This window comes from Lycium barbarum, chromosome 1, assembly GCF_019175385.1.
Source record: "Lycium barbarum isolate Lr01 chromosome 1, ASM1917538v2, whole genome shotgun sequence".
In the NCBI taxonomy this organism is placed as follows: domain Eukaryota; kingdom Viridiplantae; phylum Streptophyta; class Magnoliopsida; order Solanales; family Solanaceae; genus Lycium; species Lycium barbarum.
In genome coordinates this window covers 152,146,278-152,167,906 of record NC_083337.1, presented here as the reverse complement: position 1 = coordinate 152,167,906, position 21,629 = coordinate 152,146,278, and the positions used below count along the sequence as shown (strand labels likewise).

The 21,629-nt window shown below is 34.4% G+C and overlaps 2 protein-coding genes across 4 annotated transcripts in view; both read left to right on the top strand.

Annotated features, from left to right (window-relative positions):
• The window catches only part of LOC132644623 (pentatricopeptide repeat-containing protein At1g56690, mitochondrial-like), a 22,241-nt gene extending 6,994 nt beyond the window's left edge, over positions 1-15,247 (top strand). The window contains exons 5-8 of the mRNA XM_060361224.1: positions 13,212-13,347; positions 13,762-13,842; positions 13,925-14,017; positions 14,690-15,247. The gene's annotated coding sequence lies outside the window, so the exon portion shown is untranslated. The remainder of the gene's footprint in view (positions 1-13,211; positions 13,348-13,761; positions 13,843-13,924; positions 14,018-14,689) is intronic.
• Positions 6,169-15,247, top strand: LOC132644606 (pentatricopeptide repeat-containing protein At1g56690, mitochondrial-like). 3 transcript variants are annotated; one of them, XM_060361220.1, is made up of 8 exons: positions 6,169-8,568; positions 9,230-9,400; positions 9,559-9,642; positions 12,861-13,006; positions 13,212-13,347; positions 13,762-13,842; positions 13,925-14,017; positions 14,690-15,247. In XM_060361220.1, exon 1 carries the CDS (start codon positions 6,390-6,392, stop codon positions 8,502-8,504), a length of 2,115 nt encoding a protein of 704 aa, XP_060217203.1. In that variant the 5' UTR covers positions 6,169-6,389; the 3' UTR covers positions 8,505-8,568; positions 9,230-9,400; positions 9,559-9,642; positions 12,861-13,006; positions 13,212-13,347; positions 13,762-13,842; positions 13,925-14,017; positions 14,690-15,247. The 3 variants fall into 3 exon arrangements, with proteins under 3 accessions (XP_060217203.1, XP_060217192.1, XP_060217199.1); XM_060361209.1 differs by lacking the exon at positions 12,861-13,006; XM_060361216.1 differs by lacking the exon at positions 12,861-13,006 and having other exon boundaries at positions 13,745-13,842.
• Positions 15,248-21,629: the final 6,382 nt, after the last annotated feature.

The window sequence follows — 21,629 nt, the reverse complement described above, 5'->3', positions numbered from 1 at the left end:
CCCCCCCCCCCCCCCCCCCCCCCCCCCCCCCCCCCCCCCCCCCCCCCCCCCCCCCCCCCCCCCCCCCCCCGCCCTCTCCTCTCTCTCTCTTATATATATATATATATATATATATTCTATAGCAGATATTTGCGATGTTAAGAAGAAGAAAATATTATCAAGTAATAGTGCGATTAATTGAGTATGTTTGTGGTTATTACTACTGGTGTGATGTGTTTTTTAATTTTAGCGTTACTTGTTTTTCTTAATTTCTAAGCATAAATTTGCATAGTATTATGTTAAGAAGAAATGAAAGAAGAAATTATTTGTCTTATAATAGGAGATTAATCGAGCATCTTCGCAGTTTTACAAGTTAATTTCTGTAGTTTTTTTTTTTTTTTTTTGGGTATATTAGGGTGTAAGGAAATTATTTTTTGGGTCGGATTGAGTCTAACTTATGAAGCATGGGTAATTTTAGTTAAATGGGTAATTTCTATTCATTCAAGGGTATATGTGTATACTTTGGCTAACGGAGGGGTATATTTGACTACTTTATCTAACGGAAGGTAAAATTAGCCAATAAATTAAAATAGAGGGATATATTTGACCTTTTTCCCAATTATGTATACTAGAGTAAAATTAATATTTTTCCCCATTTGGTGTTAGAGCTTGATTAATCCGCATTTGCATCAAAATTGGAGATAAGCTCTTTCTATTACATTTACAGGATTTGAACGTGACACCTCTAATTAATGTTGGAGCGGTACCATTACTATCACACCGCAACTTTTGGTAACAAGTATCGTTTTCTATTCTGTTCTCTTTGGGACCCTTTCTTCCCATTATATTGGGACTTAAATAATCTACATATATATTAAGAGTTTTAGTTATATATATTGTTAGTGTACAAAAATATTATACTATCAAGTCACTTTTACCTGTCTTAATAGCCTAGTAGGTAATCAATATAATCTTATTTTTAAGATTATGAATTTCACATCTTAAAAAAATTCCTGTAAATTAACGGTGTGGTATGTAACTTAAACCCAAATATTATTAACTCCTTCGGGATTGATGTAATTTGCTAAACGAAATATCTATGGCTAGTTTTTCATTTTAGGACTATAGTGTGAGAACATCATTTAACTAGACATTAAAATATAAAACATGAATGGAACCAAGTGCTTTAGTTGGTCATGTTAAAACTTCTTTCTTCTTCCCACCTTAATTAAAGCGACCACAGGAAAAACCTCAGCGTGTTGTGCTCCATGGTCGGTGAAATTGTTTTTTAATTGTCATTAGACAACAAAATAGACCTGCTTTTGTATAATGGCAATATAAAACGAATAAACAAATTCCACGCCTTAGGATCGGTGGAAACTTCAGTTAGTAGTTCTTGAAACGATTACTAATTAAATAATTAAACTTCCATTAATTTTAATTTTTGTTTGTTTGTTTACAATCTCCCATGCTTCTAGGGTTCATTAACAGCACGTGGGTGAAAACGCGGTCAAACAGTGGAATTGTTAAAAAATGGAATAAAAAAGTTGACGCAGGAGAATCTATCAGAACAAATTAAATACAATACCAATTACGTACTACAAAGACACAGAATTAAGTATTCAAATCTAAAGTTCAGACTTTCCGACCACTGTTGTTATGCTTGTGTATTGAAATTCACTAATTTTTAAATGGAAAAAATGGATATGGGGAATATAAAATACTAAAAGTTGGGTTTCTATTAATCTTTTAGTGGCCATTTCTTTCAACTGCAACTAAAAGAGTTATTATTTCTTGCAATTAATTTAATTTAATGTCCGTCATATTTGAGTAGAGGAAATGACTTAGCAGCAATTAACTTACAGTCACTAAATAATTGCCGCTAAAAGTAAGTAGGGTAATGTTGTAAATCTTCGTCTTGTGTTCTTTATTCATTTTTTCTAATAATATTAACTAAAATAAGATACGCCAGTCAAGCATATCGCTCTTTTAGTGAGGATTTGTTCTGACCTCAAGATAAGATTTCCTTACGGAAGAATCAAATAAAAGAAGGGGGGCCATTTCATTATCAACGATTCATTAGTTTGATTTTCTTTGTTTAGTCCAATACTAGAGGTATAACATTCTTTTGAGAGTGTATACGGTGAAAACTGAGGTAATTTGCATATGGTGAAAAAACAAAGTAAATGTCGCGGCTGTTCGGTACGAGATCATTAGCCTTGGGTAAGATCGAAGGGGTCGAGGGCCAATGAATTGTGAGTTTGTCTGATTAAACGTCAGAAACCGAGGGTATATGAATAGGTTCAGAGGCCTCGAGCCCGAGGGGAAGGCATTCGATTCAGGTTCGGAGTATCCATTACGAGCTAGGTTACAAGTCGCCAAACCGTTCTGTGATTTGCGCTGACACCCATATGGAATCTCTGACATCTTTACGGGGCGCCGTTTTATGAATTTTTAGGTTTCTTGGGCCTTTTTAGGGTTGTACAAGGGTCCATCTACTATTTGCTATGAATAGGGGGTGAACCCCTTCATTTTAGGGCTAGTCTTTCACACATATTCACATTTGTAATCTGAAAATCATTATATATCCAAGTCTTTTTACTGGTTTGGCTCGGCACAAAGGCGTTTTCTTTCAAATCGGACCAAATCTGCAGAGACGAATAATCTCGTTTTCTTGAGCTACTTTCGTTCTTAATCATAAATTCATAGGTTTACTTTTGCATATTGTTTTCGTAAATCATTAGTCCAACCACATATCCTATAAATCACGTATAAATTTATTTGTTATCATTTTAAGGGAAAACAAAGAGCTCAAATATATATAAAATATAGGAGAACCAGAGTTTAATGGCACCAGCCAGCACGAAGTACAAATACCCATCTGCTATTTTCATCCTAAAACTAAGAAAAACCACAGTGATTTTTCTGAGAGAAAATTATAGAACACACAAAAGCTCAAACACACGCCAAGAGAGGAAAAAATAACTGGGTGTAAGCTCATGATTAGAAGTAACCTGTTTGATTTGCCCAGAAATTTATGTGGTTGCTTTTGTTGGTGAATAGTGCTGATAAGAAAGCAGATGATGCCATTGAGCTAAAACTTATCCATTAGATCACCAGCTGAAACAATGGGAGGAGAAGAATGACATTTTCTTGTTGATCCTTTTCAAGCAAATAGGATGTGTTTTGGGAAAGAGAGGAAAGTAGCTGTAGATGTTCTCTACATGGGTGAACCACTAAACGACAAATGCCCTTTCTTTTACTTTTAGATAGGTGCTTTGAATGGAACGACAGAAAAATTTGTTTGATCGATCTCTTTTCCTTTTATGTCATTTTTTTAAGCTAAAGGTGCGACTATACCCCTCAACTTTGCGATATAGAGTGAATATACTTTCATTAAAAAAGTGATATATATATATATATATATTTTTATCTCTACAAAATAGTGTAAATATATTCTGTCCTTATACCAATAGTGTAAATATATCCTGTCCTTATATAAATAGTGCAAATATACTTTTTTTGCTAACAAGATTTAAAAAAAAAATAGCTTATCTTTTAATTAAAAAAATGTCATGTGGCTTTAAAAGAAAGTCTACTCATCTTTTTTGAATAGACATATTTTTCTAACGCCACATGTTAAATTTTTCTCTGGCATATTGGGTCTAGTTCGTTTAAAAAAATTATCTCCAAGGATTTAAAAATAAAATAAGTATACACATTTTTTTAAATGAATCAGACCCGACCCACCAAAAAAAAATTATCATGTTACTTTAAAAAAATATGTTTACTAAAAAAAATGGGTGGACTTTTTTTTTAAAGCCACGTGGTATTTTTTTAATTAAAAAATAAACTAAATGATTTTAAAAAAAATTCCGTCAGCAAAAAAGGTATATTTCCACAATTTTATAACGACAATGATATATTTACACCACTTTTACAACAGGGGTATATCTACTCTAAATCGCAAAGTTCAGGAGTATATTTGCACCTTTACTCTTTTTTTTAATTATATATTATTTGTATTCCTATTTTGTCCTCGTGGTAATTTTATGAAAAGAGTGATTTTATTGTTTTACAAGAAAATAAAGAGATTGGGATTTAAAATATTAAAAAAAAAAGGTGCGAGTTTGATTTTAAAAAAAGACACATATTAACGGTGTAAAATGCCAAGGACTCGTATAGTACACACATAGGTTATTTAGTAAACCATTCAAAAAGTTTATTTTGAATTTGAATTATGAAACTCACATCCTATAGCTCCCGATATTTCAGCATCGATCAACACAATCACATTAAATTACGTATCCCAATGCGGTAGAAAATGCTATGTTGATTTCAAAATTTTGATCAAAATAGTGTCCTTTGAGTGACAAATTCAACAGAATTTTGTTGACCAAAATGGTGAAAACGCATCCTGGGGAGCACCTTCAGTGTGTGGTTCGCACTTCTAAAAACAAACGGTCCATTAAAAATACTTACACTGAAGGTGATCTATAATTCATGAGCCTTCAATAGATATACATTTCAAACTTTGGAAAAAGGTCCATCTAGTGTAAAACACCGTCATTATAAATTTGAAAAATTAGAAAATCTGAAAAAGTTAATTGTTTTGCGTGATATAGCATGACAGCCTTTCCAAACCTAAACGCTCATATAATGCCACACACCTTCAATGAACTTACAAAAATGCCCTTCGCTAAGAGAGCCTTCAGCATTATTTTCTCGTTCCTCTATATATGGAGCCGAATACATTATTATGTATATTCAGTTCAAAAAATTAGTGCACATTGCCCTTGAATGCACACTTCAATCTGAATTTTCAAAAATAATGGTAGTGATTTTCTTCATAGTATATTGCTCTTCCTATTTGAGTATATAACTTACTAATAATAGACGTATTTTTGCAGGTCTAAAAATGTCAAATGAACGTCGTAGTAGAGCTGCATTGTATTGGGGCGAAAAACATGTAGAAAAAACAAGAAAATGCCGATGAGTTCGAGTTGATTTATGAGGCAACTGAGTGGGATGGTGAAAATTGAAAGCAACTGGAGGGGTAAAAAATGGGTATAATGATTAATAATATTATAATTCTATAAGATAAAATCAGTAATATAATATAAATAAGCACAACAATTAATAAATAAATGTGGTAAAAAATTAATACACAAACTAGAAAAGTAATAAAGTATAAAAAAGTAAAATAAAAGCAAAAAGTTAGAAAATGCGCTTTCTTATTAATGGTTGATTAATGCACAATTTTTTTTTGAATAGAATTGATGTCCATCTTCCAAATAATGTTTTGAAAGTTTTTTTTTTGTTTTGTTTTGTTTGTTTGTTTATGGAGTAGTTCTTGACAGCAATGGTGAAGGGGACCACAGAAAAGTGGTGCGGAAGAGGGACATATACCATCATTTATGGAGAAGCTCTTGACAGCAATGACTAAAGGTGTTTTTGTAAATTCATTGAAGGTGCCTTGTAGTGTGTGAGCCTTTGGGGTTTAATTTAGTTTGCGTACCAAATAATTCCTTCAGGTTTGGGAGAGACCGTCATACTATGTCACATCATTGCAAAAAAGTTTATTTTTTTAGATTTTTTAATTTTTCAAATTTACACGCTTCACAATAGATGATCCTTTCTCTGCTTTACAATAGATGATACTTTCTCCAAAGTTTGAAATATCCATTTAAGGCTCATGGATTGCAGAACACTTTTAATATAAATATTTTTAACGGACCGTCTGTTTTTATGCATGAAAATTGCACACTGAAAGTGCTCTATTAAGGGTGTGTTTTCACCATTTTAGTTAAATAAAATCTGACAAAACCATTTATTGGATTTGTACTCAAAGGACACCATTTTTTTTTTTATCAAAAATTCGTTGATTATAACAGAAAATCTCACGGACGTCGGTCTTTTCCTCTTGGGAAAGGCCCTTTTTCTTTTACAAGTAATGAGAGGTTCAGTACGTGTTCTAACAAACAAACTGGACTAAATGGCATAATAAAACATTAACATGGTCCAAAGTGTCTAACTTCAAACTTTAAGGGGTCGTTTGGTAGGTAGTCAAACCCGAAATTATAATCCCGAAACTAATTTATCCTAACTATTGAGATTATTTTATACCATCTATAAGTGGAATAAAGAAGGATATCCATCTCTTGGGATGAGATGCATTTTATAACTTATTTGGTACAAGATATAAATTTATCCCAGAATAAATTTATACATTCTATCAAATATACTACAAAAAATTAGTGCTGAAATATCCCAGCTTATACCGTGCGACAAACGACCCCTAATTTAAAACTGAGAGGGACTATAAAACTTTAAAGTAGCGACCATTTCAATGTTTTTTGTGCTCACAAAAACTCATAGCCGAACAGAAGTAGTTCTACTATTTCTCATTGATGCAACGCTTATTCTTTGTTCAATGTCGGAAATACTGTTACACTCATGCAATTGCATCAAATTCTCAGATTTCTCATTTCGCTCGTTTGGGTCAAATTCAGAATGCCCGAAAGGCGTTCGACGAAATGCCCAACAGAACTGTAACTTCTTGGAACTCTATAATCGCTGGGTATTTCCAAAATCACCAACCCCATGAAGGCCAGTGTCTATTTAATGAAATGCCTGAGAGAAACATTGTTTCCTGGAATGGGTTAATCTCAGGTTATGTAAAGAATAGGATGGTGAATGAAGCAAGAAAGGTGTTTGACAAAATGCCTCAAAGAAATGTTATTTCTTGGACTGCTATGGTTAGAGGATATGTTGAGGAAGGGTTAGTTGAGGAAGCAGAAAAACTGTTTTGGCAAATGCCTGAAAAGAATGTCGTGTCGTGGACTGTGATGTTAGGTGGTTTAATTCAAGAAAGGAGAATTGATGAGGCTAGAAAGCTTTATGATATGATGCCAGTAAAGGATGTAGTTGTAAGGACTAATATGATATGTGGGTATTGTCAAGAAGGTAGGTTGGATGAGGCTCGCCATCTTTTTGATGATATGCGAAAAAAGAATGTGGTTTCTTGGACTGCTATGATATCAGGATATGCCCAAAATGGTAAACTGGATATTGCTAGGAAACTATTTGAAGTCATGCCTGAGAAGAATGAGATCTCATGGACTGCAATTGTAATAAGTTATGTGCAATATGGTAGATTTGAAGAGGCGTGGAAGCTTTTCGAAGTGATGCCTGTAAAAACAACTCCTGCTTGTAATGCCATCATACTTGGAATAGGACAGAATGGAGAGGTTGCTAAGGCGAGGATGGTGTTTGATCTTTTGAAGGAGAAGGGTGATGCAACATGGAGTGCAATGATCAAGGTTTATGAAAGGAAGGGGTATGAGTTAGAGGCGTTGGATTTGTTTCATCGAATGCAAGTAGAAGGATTTAGGCCAAATTTCCCTTCGTTGATAAGCATACTTTCAGTTTGTGCTAGTCTTGCAAGTCTTGATTATGGTAGAGAGATACATGCACGGTTAATCAGAACCGACTGTGATGATGACGTGTATGTCTCCTCTGTATTAGTCACGATGTACATCAAATGCGGTGATTTCGTCAAGGCCAAATTAATATTTGATAGATTTTCTCCAAAAGATGTGGTCATGTGGAATTCTATTATAACAGGTTATGCTCAACATGGTTTAGGAGATGAAGCGCTAGAAGTGTTCAGAGAAATGTGTTCTTTAGGTATTACCCCAGACGAGGTTACCTTCGTTGGAGTTTTATCCGCGTGCAGCTACACTGGGAAAGTGAAAGAAGGGAAAGATATCTTTGAGTTCATGAATTCAAAATATCAGATGGAGCCAGGAACTGCACATTATGCTTGCATGGTTGACATGCTTGGTCGAGCTGGCCGGTTGGATGAGGCAATGGATCTGATCAACAAAATGACTGTAGAAGCAGATGCAATTATTTGGGGTTCTTTGATGGGTGCATGTAGGACGCATATGAACCTAGATTTGGCAGAAGTTGCTGCAAAGAAACTTTTAAAGCTTGAACCCCAAAATTCTGGGCCCTATGTCCTACTTTCTAATATTTATGCATCCAAAGGTAAGTGGGCTGATGTTGCTTCTCTTAGGAAGTCGATGCAGTCAAGGGAAGTGGTTAAATCACCTGGTTGTAGTTGGCTTGAGGCAGACAAAAATGTTCATATGTTCACTGGTGGACAAAGCACACCCCATCCCGAGCATAAATTGATCATCAAAATGTTAGAAAAATTGGGGCCTAAGTTAAGAGAAGCTGGATATATTCCTGATGGAAGTTTTGCTTTGCATGATGTGGATGAAGAAGAGAAGATGCATAGCTTGAATTTTCACAGTGAGAAACTAGCTGTGGCTTATGGACTTCTTAAATTGCCTGAAGGTATGCCCATACGAGTAATGAAAAATCTTCGGGTTTGTGGTGATTGTCATTCTGCTATTAAAATAATCGCTGAAGTCACAGGACGAGAGATAATTCTGAGAGATGCCAACAGATTTCACCATTTTAAGGATGGAGTATGTTCTTGCAAGGATTATTGGTGACTGCGCTGTTACTTGTGTGCATAATTCATAAAATGCAGCTTTGGTGCTGTGGTCACCGTCAGTGGTGAGAATTCATCTAGCAGCCAACTCTATACATTCATTTTTAATAGATTATGGAAGAGTATCATAAAACCCACTAATGGGGAGCATATCATATCAAGTTACCGGAGATATAGTGTATGTTGTGTTTGTAGAACAAATATAGAGGATTATGTTGTCATGACTTTGCTAATTTTTTTATTTTACTGACATTAGTTGTGTGAGGTTTCTTTATGTCTCACAAAAAAGTGGACCCAAAAATGTAAGATTTTGGTCCACTTTTTTTGTGAGACAAAATGAAACCTATGTTAGTTGTGTGAGACACATAATACGGTTTTTCCTAAATTTGCACGGTCTGTCAACCTACTACAACTCTCCACCTTTATGCTGACTTGGTACTTGCTATGTGAAGCTCACTTGATTTATAACCTATCTACCGCACTGTTCTTGGTATTTTGTGAAATGATTTACAGTTTATATAAGCTTTAAACTTGGCTTTGTTGCTATCTTCTTTTGGCAACTTTGTATTGCTTTCCATGGAAAAGATGACATGACAACAGTCAAGCGAGAGTAATAAAAAGATGATCACTGCAATCTGAGTGTAAAATTCAACTTTTAATTAGTTGAATTTCCATAAGATCTTGAAGATTCAACATTTTATTAAAAAAACACATCTTATTTTGCAGACAAATATCAATATCCGTGCTGTAGCTCATGGTTGTTCAGAGTACAATGTTACAGTAGTTGTTAAGCAAGAAGACTGTGTGAGGGCTTTACGTGCTGTGCACTCAAGATTCTATTTGTCAAGAACTACTATTTCTGAAGGGAGTACATTGCTTGACCAGCTCAAGGATCAGGTCTTTCATTTCAAGTTTTATGCTATATATTTTGTATTTTCTACAACTATTGAAGTTAAAATAGGCTTTCTTCAATTGAGTACCATTATTTCGCCTATTAATTTCCATGAGTTAAAGGTTGTAGAAAGTTTTTTAACATCTTTTCTTTTCATTGGCAGTCAGCTGTCTTAAAGGAAAAAATTCAACATTGACTTGCGCGTGATGGGTATGATCGGAATAGACTCAATGCTATTAAGCGGCATGTAAGTCTTGAAAATTCACCTTTCTTCTAAATGCTCAGTAATTTATGTCTTACAGATGCATTCTTTGGCCCTTAGAATTTTTTATCGAGTGATTTTTTGTTTAGAATGAAGGAAAGCAGCATTTTACTGAATAAAACAGTTCAAGTGCAAAAAGTCGGAAACTTGAGTTATGATTTCTAAAATTGTTACTCTAATGGGTAAACAGAATAAGATTGTTTCAACAATTTGAATTTGACGACTAATTGCAGAGATAATCCTTTTTCTTTCAATCAAATTTGTTTCTTTATAATCACTGCAGTAAAAGTTGGAGGTTACATAGTAAATTTAAAATCTTAACTGCTTAACTGCAGCTACCTATCCTGGAATAATACATTATGCTTTTGACATTGGATGACATGTTTCCAACCTTGCTCAGGGTGCCGGTCACTCAGAAATGAAGAATGAACCTTCTATTAGTCAAACTTAGGGAACCATTTGGTCTCTTAGTTCTCCCTTCATCCCGTCTTTTGATTAGTGTGAAGATTAAAAATATAATATTTGATTTTTTTTTATTATTAGATATACCTTTAAGTTAATAATTAAAATGAAAAAATTCAGGTGGCTGTTGGATTAAATTAGCAGGAAGGTGAAACAATTATATGTTTAGATTAGATGAGTTGCCAAGTAACTTTTACCTTTATAAACAGGGATCAATGATCAATCTTCTTGGGTGGAAACAGGAAGGTTGGTCACAGAAATTGAAATGGGAGGGGTACTTGCTAATTGGGAACTTTTGATTTGAGCTTCCTTTACAAAATTAGTAATTGCGTTTAAGTGGAATAATAAAAAATGAGCAGCTGCTGACCAGGCAAAGAAAAAAAGTGCTCCTAAAGGTTTCATCTAAGCTAGACTTCTAAAATATATAGACTTAATACTTCCTTTGTTGTTCATATAAAGAAGCCTGGATTATCTGTCGTTGGTTCTTGAATTTTGCGTGTTGACTCATAATTCATTTATTCCCTCTCTTCCCGTCCTTTAAGCTGATCTCATGTTTTTTTGTGTCTGTAGCTTTTAGGTTTATAGTTTCAATGTGACTAAGGAACTTCCAAGTTTTTCTATGCTACTAATATTTCGTCAGTGTCAATCTCTGTGTGTCATGGTAGGTCTTTAATGAGATTGAAAAATTGTAGTTTATTAGGAACTTAATATCTTCTCTCTCCTTCTCCTTAATTTTCACTATCACCAATCTAATGTTCATTACATTGTTCTTGCTATTGGTGAACTTCTTGGGTTCCAAAAGATACATAGCCTTTCCAGGTGATTACAAGACATTCTTTTCAATGTTGATAGGGGTATTGATTTGTCGAATTTGAAAGAGCTGTTAAGTCAAAAAGAAGAAATGGCTGACTTGATTAAGTTTGTTCAGCATGTGAGCGAAACGCACACGCAAGTATACGTGGTCGTACAAGTAATATAGAACTTTTAAGTCCAGATATCGATCCCACAGAGACTTAGATTTTACTGTTAAACTAATTCAAATTAGAATAAAACTATTCAAGAAAGTGAAAATCAAAGTGTTTGTTGTGACTAAACTAAAACTGAAAAGTAAACAATTTATGATGAGTGTTTTTGTGACTGAGAATATTTCGACAAAGATTGTAAGGTCTACAGATGATGGAGAGTTCCAGGGTCATGGCTTTCGACAATCGAGTTGATCTTCTGACAATTCTACCTATCTTATTTCCTGGGTTACTGGTTGACGGGTTAATTATAACTTTATGAGTATCTTCCGAGTTGCTCACAAGCCTGTAGATGCTACTATAACGCCTATATCCTTATGGTCGTCAGAGGTAACAAGAACGCATTTAATTCTCCGTATTCAACTAAGCAAGGCTAAAGGGTATATTCCTATCCTCATTAGCGAAACGATTATATCGAACAAGCCCTATTTATTCTTATTACGCATGAAAATTCCCTATCCCTAGTTCAATTCACACGCCACAGATAGTGTTCAACTATTGGCCAGATAATCAAATAAATAAGATAAAAAATAAATAAGCAACCCAAAGTACGGAAATTTAATAGATAATAATTGTCGCCAAACCAACTATCATGTCTTTCGCCACAACCTCAAAATTAAGAAGTTTAGCTACTCATGATTCTATATGAAGAACAAGAATTCATGAAGAAACTAGGGTTGAAAAGAAGAAAATAAAATAAAACTAGAGAGAAAGTTAAGATGACGGCTTACAAGTCTTAGAATAATCCCAGCACGTTATTTACCACTAATGATGCCAGTGTGGTGGCAAGATTTCTGAAGAAGAACATTTTTTCTAGGTTTGGAACCCCTCGAGCCATCATCAACAATCAAGGTACGCACTTTTGCAACCGGCTTTTTGATAAATTGTTGCTCAAATGTGGGGTGAAACACAAGGTAGCGACTGCTTATCATCCTCAGACGAGTGGTCAAGTGGAGGTATCGAATTGAGAAGTTGAGAGAATTTTGGAGAAGACTGTGAGCGCGAGTAGGAAAGATTGGTCGCTGAAGCTCGATGATTCTCTGTGGCATACAGAACAGCCTACAAAACTCCTATTGGAACATCTCCTTATAGGCTCGTTTTTGGTAAGGCATGCCATCTACCGGTTGAGGTTGAGCATACAGCGTATTGGGCGATAAAGAAGCTGAAAATCTAGACATGGTACAAGCTAAAGAAAAGAGATTGTTGCAATTGCACGAGTTGGATGAGTTTCGCTATCATGCATATGAGAACGCGAAGATGTGCACGAGTTGAAATAGCACTTTGATAAACTATGTCAATAATCAAGTTTTCAGCCCTTCATAGTTATATTTTCTTTCCGCCGTCTTTCCACTCTATCAAAGAAGGGAAAAGATGACAGTCTTTGTGAAACAGTTGTTTTTATATCTATTTGAAATGCACCTCAAGACAAGACAAGCGAGTAAAGAATAATAATCATGTTTTCAGCCCTTCGTAGTTATATTTTCTTTCCGCCATCTTTCCACTCTATCAAAGAAGGGAAAAGATGACAGTCTTTTTGAAACAGTTGTTTTTATATCTATTTGAAATGCACCTCAAGACAAGACAAGCGAGTAAAGAATAGTTATATTAATAGCTAGAAAAGGAAGCTTCTCATGCTTTCTATTTCATATTTTCCTTCCTTCAAGCGAATAGTGCTGCCTCGCTTTAGCTAGGCTGAGAATACGATTTCACTGCTTCCAGTGCTTGAAGCTGAGAGCTCTACAATGGCAATCATATACACATTACTTCTATGAAGCTACTGTTGGAGCTGGACTACCAAATATTAGCACCTTACGTGGTCTTCTTGAAACTGGGGACAAGATTTTGTGGATTGAGGGTATTTTTAGGTTTGTATCACTGATATGAAAATATGAGTATGCATTTTCCGGGGATTCATATGAAATTCATCTATCCTAAATTGCATATTGTTATAACGAAGCTATCTTTGTCTTAGCTAGAAGACGCACCAAGGAGTGCAAAATTTCTCTCTTTAGTCTGATTCCTTTGCATTCATTTTCATGCATTTATTCTTTCCTTTTCTTTTTTGGGCAGTGGAACTCTGAGTTACATATTCAGTAACTTTACGGGAACAAGAGCTTTTAGCCAAGTGGTGAAGGAGGCGAAAGTGGCTGGTTATACTGAACCAGATCCAAGCAATGACCTATCTGGAACACATGTTGCTAGGAAGGTATAGGCTGATAAGTTTGAATGTTTTGATTCATTGTTATTAAGTTTTAACCCAACACAAGATTACATTCTTCAGTTTCCATTTGTTCAATGCTTTGGCTTAGTGTTGGCATTTAGCTGAAATTAACATTTTGGAAGTGCCACTGGTGATGAAATTTCCAACCATGACTTAGTGTATCATAAACAATATCTTTCAATTTACTTCCATCCTGATCCCACCTTGATGTGTTTACTCACTTATGCCGATTTTCCTTCTCGCCTGAGAAATAACAACCAAGATTTATTTTTGAGTTTGCTGGTTCCCCTCGCAGTTACTCTCTTAAATAGATCGAAAAGAAAACCAACTTCCTGGAAATTGATGCTAACTAAATCATGGCTGATGTTTTTTTGATATGCAGTAACTTTTCTGTTCCAGGTGATAATTCTTGCTTGAAAAAGTGGATTAGACCTAGAGCTTTCAGATATCCCTCAGAGCCTTGTGTGAGAACCATTAAGGGTGAGTACGCAGCTTATATACATGTAATATTTTGAATAGGCATATTTGTTCTCTATAGAGTGACATTTGGTGGGTTTTTCAGGCTACTGCATCTGCCAGGACTTTTTGCTGAACCTGCCAAAATTTGATCAAGATTTGTCTAAACAGAGGAAGGAGGCTGAAGATGAGGGGGGAAGTAAGTACTCCGGACTTACATATTTGAGCTCGAGTATTGTGATGAACCTGCTATACTCCCTCCATTGAAGTTGATTTTTCCCATACCTTTTTAGACCGTTGAAATTCTTTTTAAAAAATTATACTAAGCATGCAAGTTTTACAATTAGTTTGGGGTTGCTGAGTAGTTGATTCATATATCGATTGATGCAAGCTTTCAATTATATAACAACGTTATGTCCACTTTTACAATTTGCCAAGTAACGTCTTCTTAATATTTGAGAAGCCAAATGTAATTTGTGTATCCTGCATGCTACCCAATTTAATATCAAAAGATAAATTTTCAAGCATCATTTCAGTACCTTTGCCAAGTAAGATGGGAACATTTATTTCCGCATTGGAGCAATATGACTTTATATAGGACTCAGAGCCCTTAGAATCCCAGTGTGGAAGAGTTGTTCATTTTACACATTAAGTATCTTGCATAAAAAATCGTTGACTTTTAGGATTGGTTATGAACCAAATTTCCCATTTTAGGGTAGAACTTATTTAATTATTGGCCACCGCTAATATGATTTCAATCTTTATTTTCTGCGTTGGCCAAATAACTGACTGCTGCTTTTGTATGTATTTGAGAGAGATTTCCTTTCTTGTATTTATATTACCCCATTTGAAAATGTTGATATTCATGAAGGTATTAAGGTATGTTGGAGTAGTAGATGTTGTCAATGGAAAAGGCTCTGTTGAATTGGGGAGATACAACAAGCAGCATCCATTCACACAACTCTCTGGATCAGACAACATAATTGCATTCACACTGAAAGATATTGTAAGCAACCCCTAATAGTTCGTGGTCCGGGAGCTGGGGCTGAAGTGACTGCAGGCGGAGTATTCAGTGATATTGCGACTGGCCTCATATCTTGGTGCTCCGTCATAATTCATGGACTTGCACATACTCCTTATTCCACGTTTTATCAGTCATCACCTGCTCCTAGTTGCAGTTATATAATTTCATGATTATTGTGAATTTTAAGCAACTGATAGTGTTGCTCATTTTGTAACATGGCACTTATCATCTATTGGAAATCGTAGGTTGCTTATTTAGGAATAAATCTGATGGTATTAAAGCTGTATCATGGTCATAAATCATGATGGATATATCGTGTAGAGGATACACCTTGTTAGTGAAGCATGGTGCTGTTGTATATCAATTAAACTAATTAACTGTTCCAGGCATTGTATCCTGTTGCTATTTTTGCTCTCTACCGTTGATTACTACGTATTATGGAGGTTTTTAGAGAACCAAAAGTTCAGCACTTTTTACTTTGTTGATGATGGGAATAAAAAATACGAAATACTCAACAAAAATTTGCTCTTCACATGGCATAGGAGGAACGATGAGCAGGAATGAATCCCGGAAGAATGTGATAACAGTAAACTACAGCAAAAATGATAACTGGTACATTAAACCGGTGACTGCTACATACGGTTGCATTATGGAAACTAATTACTATAAGTTTACGGGAGTGATTTATAGAGAAAGAAAACTGAAGGCACGCAATGGCAGGAAGATCAAAATATGGTTGGATAAATGGCTGGAAGTGTCTGCATTGAAAGAGCTGTTTCCCGAATATAGTCATCTTCAAGAATTGCACAATATCAAGATGCTACATCAAAAAGGATGGAAATTGAATCTCAGAAGAAATTTCAGTGTCTCGAAATAGAAAGGTTTAATCTAATCCTCCATTGCAAAAACTGGAAGCAGTATATATGGAGGTGGATAAAGACTGCACGGATGGAGGATTCTCAGTTAACTCCTGTTACAAAAATTTGTTTCAACAGAAAATGCAGTAACTCAACTCACTGTCCTTGGAAAATGATTTGAAAGATAAAGAGTTCCTATAAAAGCTGCAAGCTTTTTATGGATTACAACTCATGGTGCCCGTTTGACACAAGAAAGCTTACAAAGAAGACGATATCAGTTATGCTGCAGTAAGGATCATCAGTATGTTTCTGCCACTTACTAGTCCCTGAAGTTATTTGTTCTGCTTCATGTAATCGGTTTTCTTTCTTTTTCGGTACCGACTCTTTCTAGCTTTTCTTGTGTTATTCATGTCTACTATAAATTGTTCTGCTCCGAGTCGATTGAAACTAACATTTTGTTCATTTCTTTTTCCTTTCTATTATGCATGATTTGGATGTCGCCTGCATGGAAAAATAGTATGATTCTACACATATAGCTACTGAGAACCAGAGAATGATATTCTATTTTAAGGAGAAATAACTCCTAGCTCCTAGAACTTTGCTACAGAGGCAACAGCGCAGACAGGGGCAGAGCAAGCCCTTCGGGCGTGAGTTCGGCCGAACCCAGTAGCTTTTGTCTGAATCATATATTTGTATTAAATTTTTTGTCAAATATTTACAAATTATTAATTAAGAACCCAATAACTATAAAGAATTAGAACCCCGAACCTATAAGCTTCGAATCGTGGCTCCGCCTCTGAGCGCAGAGGTGACCAAATAAATGTGCACATGAGTTCTTAAATTCCTTCATGCTCTATTAGCAATAAGATAAAATTCTGCATACTGCATGCAACATCAAACTCATGGATTGGGAAAACCACTAGTTCCAAATTTTAAGTAAGTGGCAATAAAGGAAAGTTATGCAAATGAAGACCATTTATCCAACAAATGATCACACAAATTCTTTGACTCTTGGAGCCACCCTTAAGCTAGGCAGCTGCTACTGAAGTCTGCAAAATTTACCATAAAAAATTGCTGCTGGTTTGCTTTTTTTCTTTTTGACTGTACAAGATTCTGAAAAACACCTTCAACTCTAGCTCAAGAATCAAAATAAGAAGGAAAGCTCAATAAAGTCTTGGAAAACCATACTTCAAAGTATCATCATCCAAAAGGATCCAAGATCAGCCACCTTAACATAAGACATCAGTTGCTATAGAAACACAAGTGGCTTCACCAAATCCGTTACTAATGACCAGACAACTGAATCAACCACGTCTCGAGGGGAAAACAGGAAAAGATAGGAGAAGGATTAACTCAAATTTACAATTTACATTCAGAAAAATTAAAATTCCTGTGGATGGTTAAGTAATTGCAACCAAATGCTTAAAAGAAGTCACTTTATAGGGAGATCCGATCAGATTATCAAGTCGAAATCAACCCAATACTGTCCCAAACGTGATGAAGAAGATAAAGAAGAATCATTAGATTCTTGATTATATGAGGATGAAGTAAAAGTAGTGTGAGAATAACTTCGGTGGGAATAAAGGTTAAGAGGGAAACAGAGGAAAGTCCAAAAACAGACACCAATCTGTTGAAGAGGAAAACAAATAACAAGATCCAATAGTTGCTGGCTGCTTATTGTTTCTGGCAGACATGCCAGCATCTGCCAAATTTCTGCTGATATTTTTGCCACTGACACCACCAATACCCCATTGAATGTCATATTTCTATGTGCATCAGTGGTATTTTCTTCTTCTGTTCTCTTTGAGTTCTACTCTTAACACTTCTTTTTCACCTTTCTGTCATTTTCCCCAGCAGCTTCAAACAAATTCTTGTCTGTCAGTTGAGGGTGTCAAGTGGGAGAAAGGGTCACGACTTGAATATATATGTCACAACTTTTTCTGTAGACCAAAAGTGAATTTTAGGTGAGTAAGTGTCCCAAAATGTAATTGATAAAACATTCAGATCTGGATTGAAAATAATCTTACATTGGTTATAATGGAGTATTTAAAAGTATCATGTTAATAATTCACTTGAAAGAGGATAATAATTAGTAGCTGCCACTTTCCATCATGATAAAACTATTGCTTTATTTGGACATGCATATCATCTAGCCTGACTCGTATCCCAAATAACATGGGATGATTTGCACAGATAAAGATTCCGGGTGCCATCATTTAAATTTTGCTCCGGTAAAAAAGATGGTGCAAAAATAACTGTTTCGCCAGATTATGGGGAGCTAGGATTTCTTATTTGATATAAGGTAAGAAATTCTTACGATCACTATAACTTGTTGCAAAAAATTTCAATAACACGTTTTTGCTTCAAAATAGATCCAAATTGTTCCAGATCAATTCCAAATTTGATTTTTCCAGCCTTCTAATATCAATCCCAAAAATTTCAATCATTATATTCAATTCGAACCTTCAAAAATTAATAGACTCATTTTGTTTTATTCTACAGACAAGCTCAATAGAACTCATCAACGATGTTCTTTAAGTTTCTTCAAAACCAATTCACAATAATAACAAATAACCAATGAATCTCCAATTTTCTACTACATATATAAAGAAAATGAAAAAGAAGATGAAGGAAGAGGAGAAAGAGAAATTCATGGCAAATATATATATATATATATATATTTGCACAATTAAGAATATATATATTTGCACAATTTTTCTTAATGGTGTTAAAAAATGAAACACCAACCATTCAAAAAAAGCCACTCGCATAAATTCCTGAGTAATATTAGAACGTTAAAATAATAGGAGTATTTTTTTAACCCATAATTCACATGGGTCTTTTTGCTTTTTGAAAGAAACAAAAAACCAGTAATGTAGACACGCAGTTTCCTATTTTCTTGGAATAGCTAACTAATCAAAATCAAGCAACTCATCACAATATAGATGGTGAGGCACAGATGAGTTGTGCATCATGAAATATGCCAGTCAGCATATTCAACATTTAAAATAGTTTTTCCTTGCAGATCAAAAGTCATTTGACTCCATAAAGTTACTATTGCTTGTTTTATACGAGTAAAATCACTCATGTTTTACCTATTATCTCACAAAATAACTTTTACACAAAAAGCACTACAAAAAGACATAAATGGTCTCATAAATTCGAGTGTAGAACTAAAATTGTCCTAAAAATATACCTTTGTACATATTAAACCTTTTAAATTTCTCAGAACTAAATATTTTGATCTCCTGTTAAAATTAACGAACAATCACCTAGGAAAATGTTGTGCAGATTCAAGCAGTATTGTGACATTAACTAAAAATCATGACTATAGATATCATCAGCTTATCTTTTGTATATTAATGAGTATAGAGTAATGCTAAACTTAGCAATTTTAGCAGGGATAATATGCTTTAAAAGTTTAGCATATTATCCCTGCTAATATGCTTTAAAAGTTTAACAAAATTATCCCTGCTAAAACTTAGCAATTTTAGCAGGGATAATATGCTTTAACGTTTCAATTTTAGCAGATTTGAAACAGAATTGGCTCTTCTAAAAGTATAAATAAAAGCAAGCACTATTGTCTTAACCCAATAAATACTGTAAGTTAGTAGTATGCTCTTCTTCTTCTGATTTCACATATATTGAAAAATGGTAGTTAGTAACACTTATGTTTATAATAATACGAAACTTATAGCCTGTTTGGCCAAGCTTCTAAAAACAGCTTATTTTAAAAAAAAGTATTTTTCAAAAAAATACTTTTGACTAAAAATTTGTGTTTGGCCAATTAATTTAAAAAGTACTTTTGAGCAGCAATTAGTGTTTGACCAAGCTTTTAAAAAGTGCTTCTATGTGCATTTTTCTCAAAAGTACTTTTCAAAAATGTGTTTTTGGGCAAAAACTATTTTTTTAGCTTCTGAAAAACTGTTTTTACTACTCCCCAAAAGTACTTATTTTTTCCTAAAAGCTTGACCAAACACCTTACTTTTTTTAAAATAAGCACTTATTGAAAAATAAGTACTTTTAGGGGAGAAATAAACTTGGCCAAACAAGCTATTACTTTGATTAGAAATTTAAAGATTTGTTTAAAAAAGAACTAGCAAATACCAAATCGTAGACAATTTGGACCTTTATTCCAACTTTGAATCAGTCTCCCAACCATTGGAGTGTGTAAAGTGTGGAGAAGGGATCATCTGGAATGATTTGGCAATATATGTATATGTTGGTTTTAATGTAGTTTTTTTGTTTCTCACCTGGTGTTCGGTATCCGCATTAAAACCCGATCATTACTAGAAAGTTTCTATTTTCCCACTAAAAAATTATCAGTGGCTATTTCTCACTGAATGTCGGTGGGAAAAATTAGAAAATTTCTCAGTGTTTCAATGGAAATTTATTTCCACAATGCATTTTCTCAGTGAGCTAGTTAGGTGGGAATGAGATGGAAAAATCTTATTTTGTAGCACAAATTTCCCACTAAATGTCGGTAGGAAAAACCTCTGTTTCTAATAGTGGATTATATCCGGATTCGTGCCGCATATTTTTTCATACCCAAGACTCGAGCTCGAAACCGAAACCTGATTAAGGGAGGAGCCGCGGGTTGCACTTCATCCTTTTATCGGTAGGTTTTAATTAATGGAGTAGTTAAAGTATCATGTTTTTGTTCATACTTCACTTGAATGGGGATATCATTAGTATAGTTGCTATCATGATAAACCTATTGCTTGATTTGATATGTACACCATCTAGTCTGACTAGATTACCAAATAGTATTTGTATCAAACCATTAAGATAATATTCTTTTAAACCATAACTGACAAGGACCTTTGGCTTTTTCAAAGAGACGAATTGAAAAACCAGCACTGTGGACACGTAATTTCTTATATTAAATAGATAACTAATCAAAATGAAGCAGCTCACCACTATATAGACGTTGAGGCATAGATGAGTTGTCACTGAGAAGCAAGCAAGTCAACATATTCAACATTAAAATGTTTTTCCCATGACATTTATTTAGAAGTCCAACACGAACAACTAAGTCATTTAATTGAGTTGAAACTGCTAACGACAAAAAATAGGAATTTACAGTAGAAAATTGTGCTTTATTAATTAAGTCGGTGAATGATGGAGGTAAGAAAATGAATGTTTCCAAACAGAGAAACTAATAGATTAATCTTGTGTCAAAAATGTGGAGACAAGATATAAATAAGGGAGATTAACGTGGATGCTTATTTTACAAATTCTTTGGTTAGGTTATAAAATTTACCCCTAGTTCTGTGTATATCAATTTACTCGTGCATACTTATTTTATAAAACTTGTACGCAACATGTTATGTGGAATAACTGTATAGGTTATCACAAGGTTAGACTTTCTAGCTCCTATTGTTTGAAAAATATTTGGTTCTCTGTATTAATTACCATCTGAAATGATTATAGCTACGGCCAGCTCATGTTGATCCCTTTTCAAGAAGTTAATAGAATATATCGTCCCTTTGTCGAGTGTACCAACATAATTGATTGGAAACTATTAACAATAATTTAGACTATGGAATCATCAGTGTTTTTAGGATAAGGTAGGATCACGCAGGATTCTAGATCTGAAAGTTAATCTCCAAAATAGCCCACATTCAATGCATCTAACCACCTCTAGAAGTTTATTTATTCTTTTCGTCAGTTTAATATTGTGATTAAATTAATTGTTTGATTACAAAATTTACCCTTTTGTGTACAACACTTATAACATGTTATTTGGGATAACTGTATTGCCAGCTCATGCTGTTTCCTTTAAAAAGTTACATTGTCCCTTTGAATTGAGCGTATCAATCATGTCATCTCATATGATAATATTTTTTTTATTACATAAAGCTAGGGAAAGAGATTACAACGTGGGGATTCAAACTCTCATCAATAAAATAAAAATTTAAATAGCCAAT